The sequence below is a fragment of the Mustelus asterias genome, chromosome 21, assembly GCF_964213995.1.
Source record: "Mustelus asterias chromosome 21, sMusAst1.hap1.1, whole genome shotgun sequence".
Taxonomy (NCBI): Eukaryota; Metazoa; Chordata; class Chondrichthyes; order Carcharhiniformes; family Triakidae; genus Mustelus; species Mustelus asterias.
Window position 1 is genome coordinate 50,837,594 of NC_135821.1, and position 18,029 is coordinate 50,855,622.

General features: G+C 46.7%; 1 protein-coding gene across 2 annotated transcripts in view; it reads right to left on the reverse strand.

Moving 5' to 3' along the window:
* Positions 1-18,029, reverse strand: part of rhbdl2 (rhomboid, veinlet-like 2 (Drosophila)) — a 62,073-nt gene that overhangs the window by 12,937 nt on the left and 31,107 nt on the right. For both annotated transcript variants that reach the window (XM_078237820.1, XM_078237819.1), the window contains exons 4-6: positions 12,043-12,155; positions 6,439-6,539; positions 288-348 (exon numbers count right to left, since the gene is read on the reverse strand). In XM_078237820.1, the coding sequence (XP_078093946.1) occupies positions 288-348; positions 6,439-6,539; positions 12,043-12,155 (275 nt within the window). The remainder of the gene's footprint in view (positions 1-287; positions 349-6,438; positions 6,540-12,042; positions 12,156-18,029) is intronic.

Below are 18,029 nucleotides of genomic sequence, written 5' to 3' on the forward strand. Positions count from 1 at the left end.
TCTTGTTCATACATGCTTAAGAACAATTAATTGGGGACTCCAGATTTGTGATGTCAATTAATCCTCTCCCGCACAAGGTAATAGCAGTAGTGTAGTGTTACTGAAATCTCCAAAGGAGGTTTTATTTCCCTGATGTTGTTGAAATATAGAGTGGCTGTTAGCTACATCTCTGCAGTTCAAAAGTCCCCTTCATCACAACACCTCAACAAAGTCAAATGGTCAGGACAGGAAATTAGAGGAAGGAGCAATTAGAAAACAGTATAATAAAATAAATAAAAAACACTTACCTATAATCAAAATGAAAGCTAATCTGAAAACACCAAACAGTGGCACCATTTGTCTAAAATTCTGCAAGCAAACAAAATAAAAATATGATGGAGCTACTGTTTTTAAAACTGCATTTAGATCTGCCACAGAGATAAGTCTCATAGGTCACCTTTGACCTGATACCTATGTTTATGGATGTATGGATGTATGGATTATGGATGTATGAGGGAATCTTGCTGAGTTTTGTTGGCAATTAAGTTCTCCCGCTTGCAACTTGCATTTGATGCTGGTGAACTGATCAGAGCAACGCAATGTAAAAATAGGTTCACAAGAATGATCCCAGGAATGAAAAGCTTGACGTATGAGGAGCATTTGAGGACTCTGGGTCTGCACTCGATGGATTTTAGAAGGATGAGAGGGGATCTCATTGAAACTTACAGAATAATGAAAGGCCCTGGATAGAGGGGACATGGGGAAGATGTTTCCATCAGTAGGCGAGACTAGGATCCGAAGGCACAGCCTCAAAATAAAGGGATGTCACCTTAGAACTGAGATGAGGAGGAATTTCTTCTGGCAGAGGGTGGTGAATCTATGGAGTTCATTGCCACAGAAGGCTGTGGAGGCCAGGTCATTGAGTATATTTAACTCACCTGATGAGGGAGCAGTGCTCCGAAAGCTCGTGATACCAAATAAATCTGGTGGATTTAACCTGGTGTTGTGAGACTTCTTACTGTGCCCACCCCAGTACAATGCTGGCATCTCCACATCACAAGTATATTTAAGACAGAGATAGATCGGTTCTTGACTGGTCAGGGGATCAAAGGTTATGGGAGAAAGGCGGGAGAATGGGGTTGAGAAACTTATCAGCCATGATTGAATGGTGGAGCAGACTCAATGGGCCGAGTGGTCAAATTCTGCTCCTATATCTTATGGTGTTATGGTCTAAATATGTTACAGCTGAGTGTTTAGTTAATTAAAATTGCGACCTCTCCAGATTGAAGTTAATAGAATGAAGAAACATTAAATGCAACAAACAAGAACATATTGAAGTGTACAAAAAATGTAGATAGTTTCTTGGTTTCCTGAGGAGTAGAGGTTTGGCACTAATGCAGGAAGTGTGTGGGAATGACTGCCGTGTTTATGTTGTTTCTCCTTAAAAGGCAAGAGCTGAATTTACTTATTGTCCTTGTTAGCTTTCAGGAATGTTAAAACCACTCAGGAATTCATAGTCATTAAGGCAGAGCGCTAATTTTTTGAGTACAATTTTTAGTCGCGGGAATGTCCAAGTGTGTTTCTCCACCAATGTTTAGTTCCCTATGTGATACTCAATATTTTTTGGAGTACAAAATATGTAACAAAGCAGTTTAATATTCAATGAATCTGACCAGATTTTAATAATTGTAGAGAACTGAACTAATATGATGAATGATTCCAATATTAACATAAGGATTACTGATCTTCAAGTGCACTGGAGAAGTTAAACCAGATGGAAAAAATGATTGTAAGGGATCAATTATCAGCAAACATAAATTAGCTCTCACTCTATGTCAATGCAAATTTGATTTGAATCACAGAATTGTAGAATAGTTACAGCACCAAGGAGGCCATTTGGCCTGTCATGTTATTGCTAGCTTCTTTTTCAGACAATGATCCAATTCCCTTCTCAATGCTATGATTCAAGCTGCCTCCATCACATTCTCAGTCAGCACAGTCTAGGTCCCAATCAGTCACTGGCTGGAATTTTACCGGCACACCCGCCCCAATTCCGAGGGCAGGCGAGGCTCGGAGCGCGGCATTCTCCATTGGCCTCGGGCGGGATGGTACAAACCTCATGCGGATGTGCTGGTAAAATTCCGCCCACAGTGTAAGAAAATCTTTCCCCTGTCGCCATTGCTTAGTTTGCCGATTACCTTAAATCTGTGCCCTCTGGTTCTCGATCCTTCCACTAATGGGAACAGTTTGACGATAGCCAGAAACTCATATTATCAGTTTGGCCACCCGTTAGATACTTTAATGGAAGCAAAGATCATCACAAATCAAAGTTACCCCAAACTGTTCTTTCCCTCCTGGACATTAGCTGCAAATCCATCTCAAACTGTGATGGGAAGAAGGTCCCCTCTATTCAGCACCCTAAATTAAATGAATTTCTATCATCCAGATAACACTTAGCAGAATGTGCTAAGTGCTACCTGAATCCTAATAATTATCACATTAGGATTAAGAGTTCACCATTGCAAACTGGTGGCAAGAATTTAAAGGATTGCAAAGAAGCTGCAATACAAAGTCTAGTTTAACATGCAGCTGAGAAGCTGGCTCTGCTGCCAGGAGACTTCCTTGGTGCTGGAACTGAATCGGGGAGCTGCCCTAACGTGGCTCCCCACTGTTTTCCCTGCCCCACCCCTCCAGCTCTCAGCCCGGCACCTCGGGGCTGGGGAAATGTGGCTAGTTGGCTCAGTGATAAATGTTGGCCAGGACAGTGGGATGGATTTTCCAGCCCTGCCTGCCGGAAGGATCTTGCAATCCTACTGAAGTCGGTGGATGTTTGGCTCTCTCGCCAGGTTCACCACAGCGCCAGGGCTGGGAAATCCCAGCCAATGGGACAATCATCTTGCTCTTCTTCGAATAGTACCAGGGAATTCCTTATTTCTTGTTGGAAATGTGGGCACATGAGGGCACATGGCGCCCCTGTTGGATGTTTCATGTGAACGGTGATTCCTCTGACAATGTGACACTCCTTCAGTAGTGCATGAGAAAAATAAACCTCGACCTGTTCAGTCCTCGTGAACACCTCTATCTACTCAGCCTTTTCCTCTCTGGGGAGAACAATCCTAACTTCTCCAAACTATCCACATAACTGAAGTTCCTCACCCCTGAAACCACTCTTGTGGTGCACCCTCTCTAATGCCTTCACATCTTTTGTGGTGGTCAGAACTGGATGCAATACTCCAGTTGAGGTTGAACCAATGTTTTCTAAAGATTTATCATAAATTCCTTGTTTTTGTACTGCATGCTCTAATTCTAAAACCCAGGATTCTGTCCTCTTTATTAACTGCTCTCTCAATCTGCCTTGCCACCTTCAATGACTTGTGCACATATCCACCCAGGTCTCTCTGCTCCTGCACCCTCTTTGGAATTCTATCCTTTGTTTTTAATTGCCCTTTCACATTCTTCCTACCACCATGAATCACTTCACATTCCTCTGCTTTAAATTTAATCTGCTGCTTATCCGTCCATTCCACCAACCTATCTAAGTCCTCTTGAAGTTTAACATTATCCTGCTCACAGTTCACAATGCTTCCAATTTTCGTGTCATTCACAAGTTATGAAATAGTGGCTGTACGCCAAGGCCCAAGTCATTAATATGTATCAGGAAGTGTAGTGGTCCTATCACTGGCCCTGGGAAAACTCCCTTTAAACCTTCCTCTTGTCTGAAAAACAACCAGTCACCACTTCCCTCTGTTTCCTATCACCCATGATGTGGAGATGCCGGCGTTGGACTGGGGTAAGCACAGTAAGAAGTCTCACAACACCAGGTTAAAGTCCAACAGGTTTATTTGGTAGCACAAGCCACAAGCTTTCGGAGCGCTGCTCCTTCATCAGGTGAGTGGGTGTCATGTTAACAAACAGGGCATATAAAGACACAAACTCAATTTACAAGATAATGGTTGGAATGCGAGTCTTTATAGGTAATCAAGTCTTAAAGGTACAGACAATGTGAGTGGAGAGAGGGTTAAGCACAGGTTAAAGAGATGTGTATTGTCTCCAGCCAGGACAGTTAGTGAGATTTTGCAAGCCCAGGCAAGTCGTGGGGGTTACAGATAGTGTGACATGAACCCAAGATCCCGGTTGAGGCCATCCTCATGTGTGCGGAACTTGGCTATCAGTTTCTGCTCACCGACTCTGCGTTGTCGTGTGTCGTGAAGGCCGCCTTGGAGAATGCTTACCCGAAGATCAGAGGCTGAATGCCCATGATTGCTGAAGTGTTCCCCAACAGGAAGAGAACACTCCTGCCTGGTGATTGTCGAGCAGTGTTCACTCATTCGTTGTCGTAGCATCAGCATGGTCTCCCCAATGTACCATGCCTCAGAACATCCTTTCCTGCAGCGTATCAGGTAGACAGCGTTGGCCGAGTTGCAAGAGTATGTACCGTGTACCTGGTGGATGATGTTCTCACGTGAGATAATGGCATCCGTGCCGAGGAACCTCTGCAAGATGTGCTGGATCAAAGACACGGGTGCCATCATCTCACGTGAGAACACCATCCACCAGGTACACGGTACATACTCTTGCAACTTGGTCAACGTTGTCTACCTGATACGCTGCAGGAAAGGATGTCCCGAGGCATGGTACATTGGGGAGACCATGCAGACGCTACAACAACGGATGAATGAACACCGCTAGATAATCACCAGGCAGGAGTGTTCTCTTCCTGTTGAGGAACACTTCAGCAGTCACGGGCATTCAGCCTCTGATCTTCGGGTAAGCGTTCTCCAAGGCGGCCTGCACGACACACAACGCAGAATCGCTGAGCAGAAACTGATAGCCAAGTTCCGCACACATGAGGACGGCCTCAACCGGGATCTTGGGTTCATGTCACACTATCTGTAACCCCCACGACTTGCCTGGGCTTGCAAAATCTCACTAACTGTCCTAGCTGGAGACAATACACATCTCTTTAACCTGTGCTTAACCCTCTCTCCACTCATATTGTCTGTACCTTTAAGACTTGATTACCTGTAAAGACTCACATTCCAACTATTATCTTGTAAATTGAGTTTGTGTCTTTATATGCCCTGTTTGTTAACACGACACCCACTCACCTGATGAAGGAGCAGCGCTCCGAAAGCTTGCGGCTTGTGCTACCAAATAAACCTGTTGGACTTTAACCTGGTGTTGTGAGACTTCTTACTGTCCTATCACCCCCAGCCATGGTATTCATGTTGCGATTATCCCTTTAAATCCAAGAGCTCTCATTTTGGAATTGTGTGCAGTGTGGGACTTTATCAAAAGCCTTTTGTTAGTCCATGTATGTCAAATGGCATTATTCTTATTAACTCTCTTTGTTACCTCATCAAAAAACTCAGGCAAACACGATTTGCCTGTAATAAATTTGTGCTGACTTACTTAATTAACCTATATTTGGCCCAAGTGACTATTAATTCCACTGTGGGCAAAGTGTCAGGCAGCTTGTCCACCCTTAGCCATACTGAGGCCCTTTAGTAGCCAATTAACTGCTATTTGAAGGCCGTAATCTGCCTCTGCCACAATTGTTCAGTCTTTGGGTTAAGGATGGGGCATAGTGAAGAGCCAGGCAGCTTTCATTATTTGGGCTTTTGTCAGACAGAAAGGGAGGAGGTACCCCCATTAGGGGACCCCTTATGCCTATTTATGACACCCTCCCCCACAAGATTGTACGCCCCACTAGTTCGTTACTTAAGGGCCTCAAAAGGCACGCGGCAGGGGGGCTGCCCAGCAGCTGTCCAGCCCATCATTATATGGGGAACAGGATTGGGGGTGGGTGAGAATGTGGTGGGAAGGCCACCCTTTTTCTTTTATGAGGCCCCTCCCCCCCACCCCTCCTTCTCCGGGCTTAAAGTACGCCAGTGAGCAGTCAAATTCAGCCGCATACATTCAGACACAAATTTCCCACAGTGTCATTTCAGTGCTGATGTGTTTTTTCAATTGCTTCTCTGAACTCACACTTTTCTCTTTGTCTCTTTGGCTCAGTGCCAGGTTACTCTGTCTACCTTCCCCAGAGTTATTTATTCCTTCCTTCCCCGAACCACAAAGAAAACAATGAACAAGAAAAAAAGGAAACCGGTAAAGGGGCTAATTGCTGAGTATTCTGTCAACACCGAGATTCTGATGCAAATTAAATATCTGGAGTCTGGATTGCAAGATCAGCCTGTCGTATTTTTACATTAAAAGCCGCTGTTGGATAGAGACTGAAATTGTAGATTGGTGTTGACAAGACTTTGGTTCCTCCAATTTTCTCCTACATTTTCTTGAAGGTGTTCGTCGTGGGTTACCATTTTACCTGTGTCGTGAGCCTTCCAATATATAAAACAGGAGATCATTCAAAACCCTTTTGTCTATCAATCATCCACACCCCCTCCCACCCCTACACATACAATAACATGAATGAAACATTCATTAATTTTGACCACTTACCACCAGTACATTCATAAAGTAGCCTCCCATTAGAGCATAGCCTCCCCCAGAAGCTCCAACTAGTCCAAGCTGTGGGTCAAATATTGAGCTGGCCAATGAGCCTGCAAAAAAAGAATGACAAAGGATAATGGGGCATTACTTCACCAGCCTAGACCATGAACTGTTTGAACTGAGTATAGCACACCTTACCAGAAGTTACACCTTGCCAGAGCTCATTTACAGAAGTTCTAGTCTGGTCACAAAGCTAAAACACATTGGCCGGAATTTTACCGTTCCACCGCTACGGGAATCGGAGCGAGCGAGGGGCAGACCATGGAAAGATCTGTTGACCTTGGCGGGATTTTCCAATTTTGGGACAAGTGAGGCTGTAAAATCCCGCCCATTCCCTGAGTTAATCCAACTCGCCCCCGATAATACTTGTCTGATTTTCTTTGTCTTCAGCTCTGATGGAGGGTCATCCTGACTCAGAATGTCAGCTGTATTCTCTCTCTACGGATGCTGTCAGACCTGCTGAGATTTTCTGTTCATGCCTTCCCCTATCCGCCCTGGCCCTGGTCTCATGTGCACGTGTACACATAGCACGTTGAAGTGTATGAAAGGCTTTTCTCTAACTGTAGAAGGTATATGCTTAGATTCTTGGCTTGACTGTTAATCAAATGGACACGTATTGTGGCTGGATTTCTGGCAGTCACAGGGAAGGTCACTTGAGTGTGGCTGATTTCCTGACCCGAGGATCATTTGCCCCCACTTGGTGAAGGAGCGCACCTGGAGTTTGGCTGGAACAAACATCAGTGGCATGCTACAATGTGACATGCTCTGCCACAGATTAAGTGACACCTCATGCCATGCAACAGATTGTATTGATTACTTAGCCACTTCTTACTGTGCCCACCCCAGTCCAACACCAGCATCTCCACATCATCACTTTCACTAAGTACATTCAGCTACCCCATAATCAATAGCACAGCTGTACACCAGAGATTGCAACATTCCAGAATTGCAATGTCAGATGACAGGAAATATATTTAGATAATGTTTGAAGAGACCTATATTTAGGCTGGCATATTCTGTGTGGTTCCACCCAGTTCATTTCTGCCAAGAATCTAGGTTTCTAAATTATTCATCTCATCACACTGAGTGTAATGCTGCAATGGAAGTCTGCAATTTTAGGAATGTGAAACATAAGGCCCATCCAGATGGAATTTATTGTTGCTATTAGCTTACAGATATCCTGGCTACAATAACAGTAGTTTCTTGTACACTCTCTAGGGGCGGCATGGTGGCACAGTGGTTAGCACTGCTGCCCCACAGCGCCAGGGACCCGGGTTCAATCCCAGCTTGGGTCACTGTCTATGTGGAGTTTGCACATTCTTCCTGTGTCTGCGTGGGTTTCCTCCGGGTGCTCCGGTTTCCTCCCACAGTCCAAAGATGTGCAGGTTAGGTGGATTGGCCATGCTAAATTGCCCCTTAGTATCAGGGGACTAGTTAGAGTAAATGCATGGGGTTATGGGCCTGGGTGGGATTGTGGACGGTGTAAATTGATGGGCCAAATGGCCTCCTTCTGCATTGTAGGGATTCTATGATTCTATGATTAAGTGTGAGTTATACTGGTCACATACACCAGCTTGCAAAAGAGATCCAACACAGCAACATGCACATAATGGGACTTAGTATCAAAGCAGGGCCTGGACTGGTGGTTATTAGGGGGCAGTGGAGGTGGAGAAGCGATTGTGTATGAGAATCACATAACATTGTAGCATGCATGGGAATGCCCCATATCAACTGGGACCCCTTATTATCATTTCACCTCTGAGTTTGTGTTTCCATTGCGTGTAAGCAGGCATAATGCAAACCTACACGATGCAACTATTTAAAGACCCAGTTCGCAGATGCAGTGGAGGGGGAGGATTGGAGATTTGTATGTTGATCAGAGTCAAGTAAAAGCAGAATAATTGGAGCCAGGAGGGCAAAGGCAGCATCCAGGTACAACAAGATATCCGTGGGTGTATGGCTGGGTGCAGTAAGGGCAAGAAAGTCGGTTCTCTCTCTGAGCAATTGGAAAAAGAAACCTGTAGTCAGAACAAAGAAGGTGTGATCGGAGGTGGCCCAAGAAAGAAGTAATTTCAGTTATAGTAATTTTTTCACCTTGCCCTTCCTGCGCCAATCACTGCCATTCACACTATTCTTCACATAATTGGGCATGATCCCCTGATTCTCAGCATACATCTTCAAATGGCATTGCCTACACATTTCCCACATGCATGTCATTGCTACTCATGATGTATCTATCTGATAGTTGTCTTCACTGAATGCACTGCATTCATCACATGGAAAGAGTTTTAACAACACCAGGTTAAAGTCCAACAGGTTTATTTGGTAGCAAATGCCATTAGCTTGCGGAGCGCTGCTCCTTCGTCAGATATCCACTCCATCTGATGAAGGAGCAGCGCTCCGAAAGCTAATGGCATTTGCTACCAAATAAACCTGTTGGACTTTAACCTGGTGTTGTTAAAACTCTTACTGTGTTTACCCCAGTCCAACGCCGGCATCTCCACATCATGACTTCATCACATGGACACATGCCTTATAGACGTCCATCCGTCTGTCACGCCATCCTTGCAGGAGTCACAGGGGCTAACCACATAGATGTACCAGAGATAGAGAAATGTTTTGTAGTTCACCGGGTGCACACACATGGGGGTTTCTGAAAACGAGTTAATTTATTTAATTTATTGTCACTTTAAATATATTACTTTGCGCCACTTTACAGTTCCCCACTCTGATGGGTGCTAACTCGACTTTCATTTGTTTGCCACTGATTATGAAGATATGGAACTACCTTAGACCTGTTGATGCGTGTCTTCCAGTTCAGTGCGAGTAATTAGTTTTCCTTCAAGTTATTAAGGCAGCTCTGGCAGCCTGAGCAGTAATGTGATCGACTGGACTGGCGCTGGGTTCTCCATCTTCTACTTAGTATTGGAATCTTCATCAGATAAGAAGTGCTGAACAGCTTGTTCCTCCTTCACCCCTAGCCTCACTCCGGTGCTATGTTACACATGTTACAGTACGCCACATCTATCCCAGAGGCTGTCAGTGCTGCATACTGAAGGGTGCCTCTAGACCTGCCCAGAAACCTGAAGACAATCTCGAGCATGTTGATGACTTTCTCAATCTGGTTGTCATACGGCTCATGTTATAGCACTCCTGGTGTTCATTGGTGAGGGTCTTCATTGGGCAGATTTGAAAGTAATATCCTTTGTCATCTGGCAAGCACGCTTTAAGCCGGATTCCAAGTCTGAGCAGGTCGAGGGTGATGGACTGCCATTGTATGAGTGCATCCTTGGCAGCTCCCAGGGCATCTGGCATAGAGTTCTTTGAATTTATTTGTGGTTGCGCACCAGCTTAACACGGATTTAGTGAAATCCCTTGCAGCTGTTGGTTGATCTGGGGGTGTTTGGAATGCCATGCGTGGACGATTAATGACACACTCTGCTTGTAGAACGTCAACCAGAGGTGAGTTTCCAAGTGTCTGCTCGTTTCGTCTATTGTCATCACAGGAAAAGAGTTTATAACTTCCAGGCCTTCAAACAATCCACAATCTGTTTTACGCATTAATGTGCCATCAGCTGACTGCCAGACCACTGCAGTGTCTCTGATAGTCCCTTTAAGGAACCAGAGGCAACTTCCACAACCGGTGCCTGGTCCAGAAAGGACTGAGTATTCTTTTAGGAGGCTGCAGATGTCTGCGACCTACGTAGAATCATAGAATCTACAGTGCAGAAGGAGGCCATTTGGCACATCGAGCCTGCACCACAACAATCCCACCCAGGTCCTATCCCCCTAACCCCACATATTTACCCTCCTCGTCTCCCTGACCCTAAGGGACAATTTATCATGGCCAATCAACCTAACCTGCACATCTTTGGAGTGTGGGAGGAAACCGGAGAACCCGGAGGAAACCCACGCAGACACAGGGAGAACATACAAACTTCACACAGACAGTGACCCGAGGCCGGAATTGAACCGGGTCCCTGGCGCTGTGAGGCAGCAGTGCTAACCACTTTGCCACCTTGCCGCTGTACCTGACCTGACAACCTCAAACTCCTCTCCGAGATGAAGGAAGCTAAGTCTGTCTGTAGTTCCTGTGAGGTTGATAGTGTCGCCAGAAAGCCTCGACCCCTCTGCTGCCTCTACTCCTGTCCACCTGCAGCTCCCTCCACACGTTGGCACCTTGCTACTGATGGCGTTCATCTTCTTCAAGTTAAAGTTTATTTATTAGTCACAAGTAATGCTTACATTAACAATGCAATTCCTCATCCAATGTCCAGTCAAAAGCAGCCACATCGTCACTCTCCATGACGTTCACTGTAAATATCTCCACTCATTGTAAATATAACCTGTAATTCTGAGGTGTTGTGAGCCACATACAGAACTGGAGGAACTTCAGCCATGTTGCATTTTGCATAATGTCAAATTTGAACTGTAATATTTCTCAAATTTTATGAATAAAGTGTATTTTTGGAAGATTCCAAAAATATCTCCCAAATTCCAAATCAGGATCACAACTTCATTATAAGAGTCTGATTTAAATATTTTACTGGTGGGCTGCCCTGGAGGGATATTGAGGCATCTCAATGTCCAACTCCAATACAAATAGCAGTGGGTGCATGTGCGGTAGGTTAGGGTCACGTCTTGAGTATTTGGTGGTTCAACACAACCCTCAATCTCCCACCCATTGCGTGAGGCGGGGTGGTTAATATTGAAGCTGTGGTCTTTTACATGTAGTATATGAGGCAGAAACTAACTTTGATTTCTAAAAAAACAAGTGAAGGAGGGTCGTTGAAGTTGCAACATGTTGTGCCACTTGCAGTGTGGAAGTGTTGGGGAGAGTTACACTGCAGCATTATGTTGCTCCAAAACTAGTTCTCCCAGGGTAGATATGAGAATGTTCAAACAAGTTTGGAATGCTTAGTTAGAATCATAGAATCCTACAGTGCAGAAGGAGGCCATTTGGCCCATCGAGCTGACACTGACAATAATCCCACCCAGGCCCTATCCCCATAACCCCATGCATTTACCCTAGCTAGTCCCCCGACACTAAGGGGCAATTTAGCATGGCCAATCCACCTAACCATCTTTGGACTGTGGAAGGAAACCGGAGCACCCGGAGGAAATCCACACAGACACAGGGAGAAAGTGCAGACTCCACACAGACAGTCACCCAAGCTGGGAATCGAACCCAGGTCCCTGGCACTGTGAGACAGCAGTGCTAACCACTGTGCCACTGTGCCACCCGTTAAGTTGGTACCCAGATATAAATCATAGTGCAAAAAGATAAGCACAGCACTATTTACCTGTGTACACCATAAATTAGTTTGTGAGAACTGAAATGCTTACTCCTGATAGACCTTCAGCCTAATGTTCCTTTCAAGGTATATTTTACCCCCCCCCCCCCCCGCCGCCCCGGCCCCCCCACCCCCACAACACCTTATGCCCCCCATTGCCTGCATCCTCACGCTAAAACTAAATCATTCCATTCCTCATTGCTAAAGACATGATTTGGAACAGCATACAAAGGATCGTGAAACTGTAGAATTAACTCACCTCCAAGTACACCTGCAAGGTAGACCAAGCCAACCCGATGGCCCTTGTGAACCAACTCTAATGGAATTCCCAGAATGAGTTGCATAAACAGATTTCCTATGATGTGCTGGACACTGCAGGTACAAACAAAGAAGAGGTCATTTATGATTACTTGCACTTCACCCTCAAGACTGGTTTCATGACCAAAGGTTGGAAAGAGGATTGTGGCGTTCCTACTCATTCTGAAATGCGCAAGGAATGTACGGTCCCAATGACTACAAACACACATCCTTTGGTTATCACTGCAGTATGTATCCTGGCAGACCACAGGCCTTTCCTCATTCCAGACAGCATAGTCACCCTTCAACAAAACACATTTTGGAAGAGATGCTTTTCTAGAGAATGACTTGTTTGGTCGGATTTGGTAGATGTTCAGAATTCCTATCACTCTGTTGAAGTGATTTGATTATAGATACAGGGCCAGAACTTTACATGTCTGAGCTGGGCATGCGGCACATGAGAGGACACTGGTGTTTCCCGATGTCAAGGTGCACACGCGTGATTTTTGAGATCAGTGGGAACGTGATCAAATTGGATGCACTTCCTCTGACAATTAAATGGCCAATTAAGACCATTACAAGTCCAATCTGCAGGAACTTTGTGTTGTGCTTAAGGCACTTACCCTGCAGATGCTGCATTTGGTCCCTTGCTCCCTCGCTGGCATCAGCATTGGAGGCAGCTTGCTGACATTGCTGTTGTGTGGCCATGATGACCTTGGTGGTTGTCCTCTGGCCACTGGTACGTGAATTGGCTCCGGCTGGGCAGGAGCATCAAGCCCCATGACTGGGCACTCCGCAGATGTTGTGGCATCGTCCGATGTGGCAGCCATTGGCAGATGGGCGGAAGAGCTGCTGCGCTCGTTCAGAGCACCCTGGAGGACTCCACGAGACAATAGGCAGCTCATCCGCCAACGTGAGGTGTGTTTGCTCACCTTTGATGGACAGGCACCTAGCAGAGAGATTAGGTGCCTCATCCATCTCTCACACTGGCTGTGGTGGTGTGCCGGATTGCAGGTCAGAGCGCGACCGCTGGAACATCTATGGGCGTCCCTGTAGCTGTCTCTATATAAGAGTCACCACTTTCTCAATGGAGGAGGCTGTGCACTCGGTGCTCAGGGTCAACACAGTGCTCAGGGTCAACATGGACTCCTCAATGGCGGAAGTCATGGCACACAGAGCCTCATGGATCTCCGTCAGATCTCCCCATGCATCCCGCTGGATTTAAAGCATCTGCCGCCTGATAGATGTCTCCAGAGGCTTGTCATCTGCCTCGGACTCAGCATGTTCCTGGTCTCCCTCCAGCAGTGCTCCCCCTGTCAGCACGCCGGAACCTCTCTATCCCTGCTGCTTCCTCATGCAATGCACCCTCACTATTGTGCACTGCTCGTGGAGGCGACATCCTAATGTCCGCTGATGTGTGAGTATCTGTGCTGGTGCGGGTTTTGACAGAAGTTGTGATGCTTCTGCAGGTGGGGTGGTTTCCTCAGAGGAAAGTGGAGGTCCTCGGGTGGTCCTGGGCACTGGCAGATGGTGCATCTGCGGGAGGAAGCAACCATGTCAGTACATTCAGTCATCACTTATTCACTGTGTATGTGACGTGGGCAGATAGACAATGGAGACAGTCTGTATGGTGTCATCTGCACTGCAGCTTCAGTGGGCAGTGTCATTGCGACATTGCCGTTTGAAACGACAGCACCCCAATAATGTTTGCAGCTGCCACTGCACCAGAATCTGTGCGCTGCACTCTTAACCTCAGCCATGACTCCCACTTCAGCACAACCTGTGCAATGGGCTGGGCGATGGAAATTAGCTCAAGTACCTCGGTCTGGAATCAGGTAAGGATGTTCAGGTTTGGACCCCACCTCCCATCCTCCTCCGCTCTGCTGCATTCTGATTTCCCTTTTCCTGAAAGTAACAAATAGATTGCATTATTAATGCACCCTCACCCTAAAGGGCCGTTCACAGTAGCGAGCACTTCCCCCCCCACCCTCGCCAAATGCCAGCTAGCTGGCCATGTCCCTGTGGGACACCTCACCCTCCAATGCACAGACACCAAGTGATCAGACATCGCAGCCTTCGTGTCACATGTTTCAGTGCCAGTTGTCATACACCACCTTACAATTTTACCCGATCCAGGGAACAGGCACTCACCTGACTACGTTTCTCCGCACAGTTCCATGCCCTCTCTGCTTCCCTTGCCGATCGCAGTAGGTCATTTGACCTCTTCTGGCACTGGATCCCAGTGTGGCGCATCACATCATGCCCAATGACCTCGGCAGCCACCCTGCTCTGAGTCTTCTTGGTCCCTGGGCATCAGGATGGCCCACCTGGCTATTACTTCCTGGACAAGGACAAGCCGGCACAATGGTTAGCACTGCTGCCTCACAGCGCCAGGGACCTGGGTTCGATTCCAGCCTCAGAATGTTTGCATGTCTGCGTGGATTTCCTCCGCATGCTTCAGTTTCCTCCCACATGTGCAGGTTAAGTGCATTGCCCATGTTAAATTTCCCCTTAGTATCCCAAGTTGTGTAGATTCAGGGGATTAACCATAGTAAGTGTGTGGGGTTATGGGGATAGGACGGGAGGAGGGCCTGGATAAGACACTGTCAGAAAGTCGGTGCAGACTCAATGGAACGAATGGCCTCCTTCTGCACTGTAGGGATCCTATGACAGGCTCTCATCCAAGAAGCAGGGGCTCGCTGGACCCCCGGCAGCCATCTCCGTGGTAACCAGGTGCTGAGGCCATTGCCATACAAATGTCTGGTTCCAGCACTCGATTGTTCAAGCTCCATCAGCCTCCCAGACCCCTCGTGGTGATGTTCATGGAGCTGCCGCTCCACTTTTTAAACCCACCCACTGGGTCCCCATTGGACCCGGCACCTGATGCTTTCCTGCCCCACCACTCAGAGATCCAATCGGGAATGCGTTTCACGCTGGGCAGGATTTAATTGGCCACCCAGCATGATATCACATTGAAAATGCAATGGGTTTCGCCTCTATTTCTGGCTGCACTGACTTCATGCACACGCCCAGCAAGTATTTACATTTCCTCAACTGCAAATATCACCGGCATTGCTGGGATTTCTGCTGTTGGACTTGCTGTTTTCTGCTCCATTTATGTGAATGGGTTGAAAACTGCAGCCGGGAGGTTCAGAGGCAGTAAAGCATGGCCATTACGCCTGGCAAAAATCCTTTCTCTTCAATCAAATGGATGTTTAATATACATCATAATTACTAACAAGCCATATTGTACAAAACTGAAAAAAAGAAGCTAAGATAATTCATTGTATTATTTCACTTCACTAAACTTAAAAGGCCTTCTGATGCCCAATCAGTTGGTCAGAATTGAGTCTACAAGGGAAAAGCTTTCTTTAAATTCATTCATGGGATTTGGGCATTACTGGCTGGGCCAGCATTTATTGCCCATCCCTAATTGCCCTTGAACTGAGTGGCTTGTGAGGCCATTTCAGAGGGCATTTAAGAGTCATTTAAGCTGCGGGTCTGGAGTTAAGAGTAGGCTACATGACACACATGACAATCTTAAAGGGACCATGCAGTGCAAGAAACGGGATATTCAAAGGGTCATCCTCCACAATTTTCGCCAACTCCAGCATGATGCCACCACGAAACACGTCTTCCCTTCAATTCCTATCAGCGTTCCGCAGGGACCACTCCCTCCGTGACACCCTGGTACACTCCTCCATCACCCCCAACTCTTCATCCCTTTCCCACCTCACCTTCCCATGCAATCTTAGTAGGTGGAACATCTGCCCTTTTACCTCCTCCCTCCTCACTGTCAAAGGCCCCAAGCATTCCTTTCAGGTGAAGCAACATTTCACTTGCAGCTCCTTCAATTTGGTCCACTGTATTCCTACTCCCAATGCAGTCTCCTCTACGCTGGCGAGACTGAACGCAGACTGAGTGACCGCTTTGCGGAACACCTTTGCTCTGGCTCCAATCTTCCTGACACTTGCTATATTTCAGCTTTGCATCTTGCTCTCATGCTCACATGTCTGTCCTTGGCCTGCTGCAATGCTTCAGTGAAACCCAACACAAACTGGAAGTCATCTTCCGATTAGGCATGTTACAGCCTTCTGGATTCAACATCGAGTTCAGCAACCTTACATTGTGAACTTTCCCCTCCATCTTGAACCCCTTTTTCTTTTTTGGTTTCCCTGGTTTGACCCAATGCAACCCCCACAGGGCCACCTGTCCCTTGCTTTTCAGATCTGCTTCCACTGAGCGCTGACCTTTGATCTCCTGTTAACACATTCTGCCATCTTACCTTCATGCCACTATTCGCACTTTGTCAGTCCTTAATGCCACCATTAACACCCCTTTGTCTTATGTCCATGACATCTTTGCCAATCTCTCCTCAGCTCCGACCTATCTCTGACCTTCCAATTTGCCCCACCTCTTCTACCTCCTTCTCTATCTATATAATTCATCACACTTCTATCCCTCTTCAGTTCAGTCATACAGACTCAAAACGTTAACTCCTTCTAGATGGCAGTAGTCATGGGTTTAGATGGTGGTGTTTAAGGAGCAACACTGGTTATTCTGTTACAGCTCTAACACATCTTCAAGTCTGATGCCAGTTGCTAGAATGACAAGGAATGTAAGATTTCTCAAAATAAACTTGGTGAAATTTACAAGCAACTTACTAGTTATTGGATTTAACATAAAAGCAAAATACTGCAGATGCTGGAAATCTGAAATACAAACAGAAAATGCTGGAAAAACTCAACAGGTCCAGCAGCATCTACAGAGAAAGAAAGAGTTAATGTTTTGTTTCCGCATATGTCTTCTTCAGAGAAATGTTAACTCTGTTTCTCTCTCCACAGATGCTGCCAGACCTGCTGGGTTTATCCAGCATTAATGGCTTGGGCAGCATACTATCCAGATCAATACCTTTGCTCACAAGCCTAATCGACCTTTGATTATTGATGTACATGTGGTAGGTGGTGTGCTGCCGATTTTGGCACCTGCCTACCTTGTGTATTATAGGGGTGTGCTCAGGAGTGGGTGGGAAGGTAGTGGCCCAACCTATTTTACATCCCCAAACCCAGCAAAAACACATCCAGAGGGGGCAGGTAGAGTCCAGCCCAATATCTAGCTGTAGACAGGGAAGCCAAGTGTAGTGCCCCCAGCATTTCTGCAGATGACAGCAACCAGCTCATGTGATCAATAATAGCTCAATATTTGGTTGAATATTATGGTGGGTTGGACATCTCACCAAGCCCTGCGCATCCCCCCCCTCCCGCCCCTGCCAACCCACCCCCGCCACCCCAGCCCTGGAAGCAAAGCTGGCATGGAGCTGACCCACTCCCGCCAGCCCATCCTGCAGCCATTAAGCACAGCTGGTGGGCTCAACAGGGCCAGTGTGGATTTTCTGCCGCTCACTGGGGAGGAGGACACACTCTTGGAACTGCCAGCCAATCTGGCTCCATCAGTCCCAGCAGTGCCATGAATGCATTAGTAGGCACTGCCAGGACTGCAATGCGGAAGCTGAGAGAGGCCCAATGGATCCCAATGGAAATCCAGGATCTCGGGCAGGAAGGGCTTGGGCAGGTCAGGAAGGTGGGCAGGGTTGCCTGCTCCCATCCAAGTGTCCACGGCAACCATTTTAGGGAGCGGGCAACGTATTATTGAATTGGCAACAACATAATTGACCCATGATTATCTATTTAATTATGGTGGTTGCCAATCACAGCGCTCACCCATCACTGTGTTATGGCAGTAAGCTTGGGGGTGGGTGGGGGAGGTGGTGGGGTGGCCACCTGCTCTATTTTATGTGACCTCCTGCCAAAAACAGGCCCAACAGGAGCACAGAAAATGCAGCCAATCATCTGATATTGTATCCATTATCATCATGATAGCCAGTTGTTCTTTCTAATGTTGCACAAAAATCTAATCATTATAGCTGTTTGGTTCCAGATATTTCCTGTA